We start from the raw sequence: 9121 nt of genomic DNA, 5'->3' as shown, positions 1-9121 counted from the left end.
TGACTTCCATCCTAACCCTGGACCACCAAATCTAGTCAAGCTCACTACTCCAACTCTCAAAATATGTGACAATACTAGTGACTTAAAAATCACACACATATCAGTATCAAGGAAAAAACTATCATGTTACTTGGGTCTATATTAGATGAGCAACCGTTCCAATGTTCGAATCATAGATGGTTGACATCATATGATTGAACATCGGAAAGGTCAAAGGTGAAAGTCAACGGCTTTTCACTCGCAGACTGGGAAATTTTCCCTTTCTGCACTGAAGTATGGTCTGAGATTAGTCCTTGGTTAGTGAAGAAGTATGTGGATAGATTTATGGGTTTGGAGGCAGCTACATGGTTTGTTAATCATAGGGGGCCAAGGGCATTAAAGTAGCTGGATTTGTACGTGATCGAGTACAGGGATTTTGATGACAAGGATGTGTTGTGGTAGAGAATAGATGGAATTCACTTGAGTGATCCAGGTTTGGATTTTTTCAACGTTGTTTTTTCATTATTTTTGAAGGATTTGATTAAAGATTGGTAAGAAAAGGGGGAGGGGGGACAGCCAGCAGTGGTAAGCTGGTGGGTGTAGTAAGAGGGATTCATGCTGAATCCCTCTTCTGACTTCCCCTTTGGTGGTTGATCATTCAGAAGTGAGTGGTGGTATGCTGCTTCGGAAGATCATAGTATGTTATAGTCAGTGATGGGATTTAATGCTGCTTGTATTGGGTATGGATGGTGAGCATTTCCTACACTGCCATCTGAAAAATGATAGTCTGCAGTACTGCTTGTTATTCTGATGAATGTTTATCCTAATGTTTTTTTATTGGAATCTATCAATTGAATTTAATCAGTAAAATAGTCGCACTGAGAAAATATTAGTGTGTTATGAAGGGGTCTTTGGACAAATACAGTTTGCTTGCAGACTCATTTGTTCTAAGTCTCCTGAGTGGGTGGAGGGTGGAGGGTTTAGTGAGTATCGGTAGGTTAAGTGTGCAGGAGCACAATTTAACTAGGTGTGGGATGGACATGATGGGATGAGTAAGGCAGAAAATGAGGTAGAAGATGGAGGGTGGAGGAAAATGCAGAGGAGGCCTTAGCCAGGCCTCCCACCCTTCCCTTGTTTCAGAAGTTAGGGAGTGATAGTTTTTTGATCACAGGTTTAGTGTTAGGGCAGAATATAAGGGGTTCACATTGAACTCCTCTTCTGTTTGCCCCTTTCTTTTGGTAGTTGGTCAGAGGTGAGCGGTGGTATGCTGCTTTGGAAGATGATGATATGTTATTAGAGTGAACAATGGGATTTAACACTGCTTGTATTGGGAATGGAAGATGTGCATTTCCTATGCTACCATCTGAAAAATGATAGTCTGCTATATTGGTTGTTATTCTTATGAATGTTTATGCTTATGTTTCTTTATTTGAATGTTTCAATTGAATTTAATCATTAAAATTGTTACAAGGGCACATTTTTGGTGCGTTATTAAAGGGGCCTTTGAACAAACTCAAAGAAGTGTTTAACAGAATCATTCAACTTGCTTTTGGGCAAAGAAATCATGCCCATCACTGTTTTACATGTCACAATCCTGGCTGGTTTGAACTCACCCATTATTTCCATAACATGCAATTATGTCTGGCTTATAGACATGTCTACAAGACAAACTGTCCAGCTCTATCTGATACAGTCGCTGTGAGAGCACTCTGATAGAAACTTTAGAGAATTCACAATGCGCCTGGTACACATGCCCAACTTAGTCAGTAAGCATGGTGACTCAAACACTTGACACTTGTACTGATAAACTCTGAAGTAAGCTGTCTCCTGTAATAAGAAACAATCATGACAGGTGCACATTCAAAGTCTACCTCCATAACACTTTGGTATATAACTTGGCATCACCAAAGTGCTCCACCATAACTTCCATCAACTTGGTTTTCATTTATATAATACTGAAACCTCTAGTATTCAGCCTGGCTATTGCTGTGAATTAAATCCTTGCTGCATTTGTTTTTGAAATACTTCCTCAGCTTGTGTTCTATTCACCTTGTTCCCCATCTTGTAAAATTATTACATTGCTACTTGGAATTTAAATCATATTATTTTGTTACCCAGAATTGCTTTATACTATTTGTTTCCATTATTATTTGCTATGTACCACTTTTTTTGTGAATTTTACTATTGCATCAATGTTGTTGCTTTGAGTTGTCTCCCCAGGACTGTACTGAAATGAAACATCTAAGAAGGACATTCCCAATTAATAAATATAAACATATATATATATATATATATATATATATATATATATATATATATATATATATATATATATACATACATATGAAGATATGAAACGTACATAAGATCATTAGACATTTCTTAACTGAGTTTTTATTAGAACTTGGTACACAATAAATTGAAAATATATAACCAGAATCCAAAATATTTTTATTGTTATTGTTGAGAATTGTTTTAGTCTGTATGGTGGCTGAAAAGGGACCGCAGAACAACCTACTTATCCATTAATCAAATGACTTAATAAGTAAATGAACGGCAATTAAATAGAATTGTTTATTTAAATAGTATAGGTTGATGGTAATCAGAAGATTTGCTTACTATGTCTTTTGATACCATCACAAGCAAAGCTCTCTACTCATGAAAGGTGACAGATCTCCTAATGACAAATTGTTGTGCATTTTATATTGCATTTATACAGTTTATATACTTAGTGTAAGTATAATCATCATAACTACTTTGATATGTACAGGTTTCTATACTACGTATCCTGGTGAGGGTCATGATAGTACCAAGCTGAGCAATGTACATCAGACTTCCATCTTACCAGCAACAGTCTCCTACTTATCCTGGTGGATTGCTGAGGATTACTAGAAAAGTTTATAATCCCTGTTCTGTGTTCTGGCCCGATTCAAGGTCTCCTTTCATTAGGTCATACCTGTACACTTCACACATGCCCAGAGACATCATCATTACGTGCCCAAATCACCTGACCTGAATTTATCAGCAGAGAGTAGCAATGGCTGTACCCTGATATCTCCCCGGAATACTGAGTTCCTCACTCTGTCATGGGGCTCAAGCATCTCTAACTCTGCAGAGGAGGCTTTATTCTGCTGTATGTATTCATGAACCCTGCATAGGAGACTCTATTCTGCTGTACGTATTCATGATTTCTGCAGTATGCATGGGGCATAACTTAAATATAAGCATGTTTTCTCATGCATTTTGTAAATGCCATTTCTTATATGGGCATTGTGTGTTGTACTTTGTTCAGGTGATAACCATATGAACAAATATGTTATATCATTTTTGAATCTCATTCTGTGTGTAATGTCTTATGTATTCAATGGGTCAGAAATGTTTGAAGTGTAGGTGAATGATCATGAACAGTAAAAAGTCATGACAGAATAAAAGTGGCATTTTTTGTTAATGAGTCAAATGTAGAAAAATAACTTTTATTCATCAGCTCTGAGTCTTTTGGTTGGATTACTCATAAATAACTGACAAGAAAACCAGTAGTGTAATTTTCATACTTTTCTGTTTTTCTTTCCCCAGAACATTCTATGGCAGCAAAGACAGGAGGCTGTTTTCCTGGAAGAAGCATGGTAACCCTTGAAGGGGGGAAAAGAGTAGCTGTCTCAAAACTTCAGCCAGGTGACAAGGTCATGGCAGCAGACTCTTCAGGAAAGATTGTTTTTACAGAGTTTCTAACATTCTTGGATAAAAATTCCACAGCAAAAAAAATATTTTATGTTCTCAGAACTCAAGAACCTTCCGGAAGACTAACACTGACAGCTGCTCACCTTGTATATGTTGCAAAGAACTTCACATTAGACATGAAAATGTTCAGAACAGTATTTGCCAGCAGTGTCCAGCTGGGACAGTATGTTCTTGTGCTAAATGACTTTGAACTGTGGCCAGCAATGGTCATAGATATTTCCATTCAGGAAGACACTGGCATCTTTGCGCCACTCACCCACCATGGCACAGTTGTCATTGATAATGTCTTAGCTTCTTGCTTTGCTGTGATAGAGCAGCACAGCTTGGCCCAGCTTGCCTTTTGGCCTCTGAGGTTGTACTATAGCTTTGGGTCATTTCTGTTTGGATTGACAGCTACATCTGAAACTGATTTAGATGGTATGCATTGGTACTCAAAAGTGCTTTACCACCTAGGCAGGCTGTTCTTGGATGAACAGTGGTTGCATCCCTTGGGGATACCCCAGGCTGGAAGCTGAAAGATATCAGGAGAGGTGGAAAGTGAACAAGAACAAAGATGTACAACAGGAAATGTCGTGATGGTTAAGCACTTCATGACAGCTTCGCCTACACATCTCATCTCTTTTGAGAAGAAACCATGTCCTGCACAGGCTTCCTGTAGTATGTTGCTCTGCTTACAGCCAGTTAGGGTTGGAGAATGAGAAAACAGAAGCACTGCCAGTGATGTTTTTACTTAGAACAAAAACAGAGACAATTATATATAATAAAAAAGCTGACAAGCATTTTAAAAGTGAATGCAAAAAAATGAAGGAGATCATTTAAAAATGCTGCTACATGAATTAGATATAGAATGTCAGTCGCAACATATCTCCTTCTTCATGGGACCAAAACAAACACAGTAATATTTTTTCAGTTTGAGGACTAAATTATAGGTTATGATTTAATTTTTTGTTTACTACCCTATAGACAGGTTACAGCTAACAACCAGCGCACTTATTCATCAACGGGAAAGCTTATATTTACATGTCTTGTACATATTAGCTTAAGCTGAGAATCAGAAAATATTGTAGTGTAAGCTATTTTGTTGTTATGTGTGTGTGGGGGCCAGCCTTTTCTACACCTGTATGATTAGTCACAATGTACAGGATGCAATGAATGTATTCCTAAATGGGAAGTAATGTTCCATTATAACAGTTTAGCACTTCACTCATGGAAATTACTAAGGAACATGCAACCCTGACAGATAATGCAATACCTAGGAGGAAAAAAAAACACAAAAAGAAAATTTGAACCCTGGGATTAATTAACACTTACACTAAGTGCACACAGTGTACACCATTCTGAGTGAACAGACAACACAAACATAACTTGCACCTTCTTCCTCCTAGTTTTGACATTCCTACTGATTTTCTTGCAGCTTTAAATAGTGATGGGGATTCATAAAGTTACCACAAAGTGTAGACTACTTACACACTTAGTGTATTCTGAGTGACTAGAAAGTGCAAGAAATGTGGTAGAGATGTTCTTGAATACAGATCGTGTACACTTAGTCTACACTTAGTCTACACTTAGTGTAGGTGTTATTGAATCTGGCCCTTTGCCTAATTGTTATGGCTACAATTTCTAAAGGGAAAATGGTGTACTTATTTCATGCTTGCAAGTAATTGCTACTCACATGTTGACTAATGTCAGATTTACACCAAACCAGCATCCTCAGTTGAGAAGTTCAGGTGAGTGTGTGTGTGCGCGCGTGCGTGTGTGTGTACGTGCGTGCGTGTGTGTGTGTGTGTGTGTGTGTGTGTGTGTGTGTGTTACTAGCTATACACTCATGAGAAATTTTGCAAAAATTTGTAACCAGCAAAACAGCAATTGAAACTAATCTGCCCCTAGGGATTAGATCTGCAAGTATCATTTAACAGAAAAATAAACAGTTTTAAAACAGTTTTCACTTTCATATCAGAAGCCAAAAAATATAAATAAATACACACACACACACACACACACACACACACACACACACACACATATATATATATATATATATATATATATATATATATATATATATATATTTAGAAATAAGCTTCAAACTTATTTAGACATCCTTTGTATTTTACTTCATTTCAAATATTTTAACTGTAAAACTGTAATTATTTATTTAACTTAACAAACATAGCTTATACTAGATTACAGAACTTTTTCTATTTTCACATATAAATCAGGCTTGATTTTTATAGGCTGACAAACATCATATGTCCGTTGTGTGTCAAAACTGTTTTCTTATGGAGTTGCAACAAATTCCTGTGTCAGAGGTCTACCTCGTTTTCTGCTGCAAATTTCATTTATTACCATTATTCGGTTTTACTGAAGCAAAAATGCAGTATGAAAATGTGAGAACAGTAATCCAGATGGTAAAAAAAGAAATCAAGGAATAATTACTCTGACTTGTGAAGAAGGGGAGTGGAACCAGTGGCCAGGAAATGCTGCAGCCCCTGTAGAATGATCATTTCACCAAGTTTAGGAGTCTGTATCCTGCTGTGCAGAAAAACAGAATACCCATTATAGTCAGACATCTTACTACATGTTTGCTACTTACAGACACACCTCTCTGCTGTCCCTGTTTTGGAAGAACATTCCTATTTTCAGTCCGGATTTAGGATGTCCCTATTTTTGGAGGTATGTCCATATTTTCAGGCTTAGTTTGTCCCCTCACACTGTTTTCTGAATCCCCTTCATTACTTGATTTTTGAAGCTGTCTAATACACAGAAAACAATAGTATATGACCAACATTCTGGTGGTACCAGTAATGTAATGAAAGAAGACATAACTTCCTTTTTCAAAAGCAAAAACAAATGACCTTCTGTGGTAGAATTTTGGAATATAGTTCATTAAAGTATACAGATTTTACACTCTCTGATAATAAGCTTATATTATTTCCATAATTTTGTCACGGTCATATTTTTAAATGTGTTTTTGTGAAGTATACCACATTCCTATTAGAAAGAGGAAGAGTTGTGTGCTATTTGCTATTCAGATTTTATGCTAATTAAGTGTCCAGATTTTTGTCTGGATGCACATACTTTAAAGGGCCTTTGTTCCTATTTTCAATATCTGTAGGTTGAGAGGTGGGCTGGCAAATGCATGAGGAATGGGAAGTTAGACAAAATATAGTAAGACACTCTCCTCTCCTAAGTTTTCTCAAGTCACCTGAGCAGTTTACCTTGGCCTGTACTTATACAGGATTCTGAAGATGTTTTCAGTGCCTTCACTGAAAGTTTGTAGTCAGCCAGTAATTTAGGTTTTGCCACCAGTTATTGTACACTGTATTGAGTAGCTAGCAGAATATAACTTGCTTGCATCATTCCATTCCCCAAACTGTCTTCTTCTAGCTGGTTGTACATTGTTTTTTGAATTTCTTGAAAGGGGGCAGAGCCTCTATTCCTCTGCAGTTTCCTGTTTAATATAATAATCACCAAGGTTCCCACACCTTTGTACCTTGGTGAAAGGGACATTTTCCTCATTGCAGCAGTATTGCTGAAGACGGAGAGACACACACACACATATATACAGACACCTAGGTATACATGGATGCACACACACATACTCTATGATTGTATGATTTCAACCACTTTAAAAACTGGAAACTATAGTTTTCCTAGATTTGGTGAAATCAGTCTCATTCACAAAGAATGCTTTCACTAAATTCAGTTCAATGGATGAGATTCTGTGATTTCACTTTCACAAACTGATATACTAGCTTCTTGGCTTGCTCTCAGTATTAGTCAATACATCCTTAATACTTACAGTACAGTGCAGTTCTTCCCTCGTTCCTTAATGAAGAAGCCATTTGCAGCCACGTATATCTTTCTATTCATCCATCCACCCCCAACACTACATGTATTGTTAGTAAATTTCCTCTAACCCTTTTGTATAGACTATCTGTTAAGAAACAGAAATTTCTGAAATGGGCACAGTGCAGACATCTTTGTATCATAGAGACTTGTTACTGCTCCATGTTGTGGGTCATTGACCCAGGTTTAGATACAAGTCTGAATGCTGTCCAGTGGAGGGAGGGTATAGAAGAGTATCCATCATCTCCAGTGATATCAGTATCCCAGGTGAGGATGACAGAGCACAGCGATTTATGTAGATGGCAGAGATTACTGGGCTTGGAAGGAATGTCCACCCCTGTTGAAGCAGTAAGAAGTCCATTAGTGCTATTAATGTATGCATACATGTCATAGGCAGTAAAAGGTGAGGAGACAACTATGGGTGTGTAGGTCATACTAAATTAGTACCCCAGATACCTACATGTTATTCCCAATGTATCCTCTCTCACTGTAAGGAATATTAAATCAGGAAGCCTCTTGTCAAAAAGAGCAAATATGCTAATATGTTATGATTAATAGGCACGTTTGTCACACAGTTTGCAGGTTAGAAAAAAAAACAGAAGAAAAGAATTAGGCTGACACTTTAGATATTTTCTGAATATTCACCACCAGATAATTTCTGATAATGAATACTCACCATCTGCAATCCAAGAATCAGCGTACAGGTAGTTCATCAATTCATTACTTTGCTTCATAATGGAATCTTCCAGTCATTATTAAGAGAGTGAGGTGCGCACTTTCAAATGTCGCTGACTTTGCCTCATATTTTTTGTTATATGTCTCATAAAATTTTTGATTTTCTAGTAAATCTCTCAGGATTACAGTTATTTACTAATGCCACACACTAGAGGTTCATACTTCCTATTGTTCAGGAAACGCACGTTGATGCATCACCTACTATTAACTTTTAAATTGAACTGCAGTAATATTTAAAATATTGTCCTTGATTTGTGGTCTTTGTACCCACACTTTCTCTAGAATAATTAAGCAATGATGTTCAAAGACATGGTGGGGGTCACTTTCTTTGAGGACTCAATTTTATTTTACACTATTTCTCAAATAAGTTTTTTTTTTCTCTCTAGTCTAATTTTGTCCATTTACATTCACCAGGTATCCATTGACTTTCACTTCTGTGAAGCTTGTCATAACTTTATTTGTACTACTGGGTTGTCCCTTAATGGGAAGAGGAACAGTAAGATGTGTCCAAAACCATTTACCTATGGGTTGGGTATCACAATGATGTAGCTCATAATAGCATTTTGAATTACACATCAAGGAAACGGAATGTTTAGCATCTGCTTGGTCATTACATTAGTTAGGACAGGTCCTGAGTGAGCCTATCCCATGAGACAGATGCCCTTCTACCCATGAGCAGGGCAAGTATCTCTGGGACACAGAATATTATCCTGAACTGGACCTATAAGTGCCCCAAAATGTACTCAAAGTCAAGAATATCTAGAATATGTCACGGTCACAACTACTTAGAGGACAACCCTGCTTTTAATGATGGGTCTTT

The 9121-nt window shown here is 37.2% G+C and overlaps 1 protein-coding gene across 1 annotated transcript in view; it reads left to right on the top strand.

Moving 5' to 3' along the window:
• The window catches only part of IHH (Indian hedgehog signaling molecule), a 432053-nt gene extending 427271 nt beyond the window's left edge, over nucleotides 1-4782 (top strand). The window contains exon 3 of the mRNA XM_044075225.1: nucleotides 3553-4782. Coding sequence (XP_043931160.1) covers nucleotides 3553-4232 — 680 coding nt within the window. The 3' untranslated portion in view covers nucleotides 4233-4782. The remainder of the gene's footprint in view (nucleotides 1-3552) is intronic.
• The last annotated feature ends 4339 nt before the right edge of the window (nucleotides 4783-9121 follow it).

This window comes from Protopterus annectens, chromosome 6.part0, assembly GCF_019279795.1.
Source record: "Protopterus annectens isolate FY-2018-M chromosome 6.part0, PAN1.0, whole genome shotgun sequence".
NCBI classification, from domain to species: Eukaryota; Metazoa; Chordata; order Ceratodontiformes; family Protopteridae; genus Protopterus; species Protopterus annectens.
The sequence above is the reverse complement of the archived record's forward strand: the minus strand, read 5'-3'. Positions and strand labels throughout refer to the sequence as shown.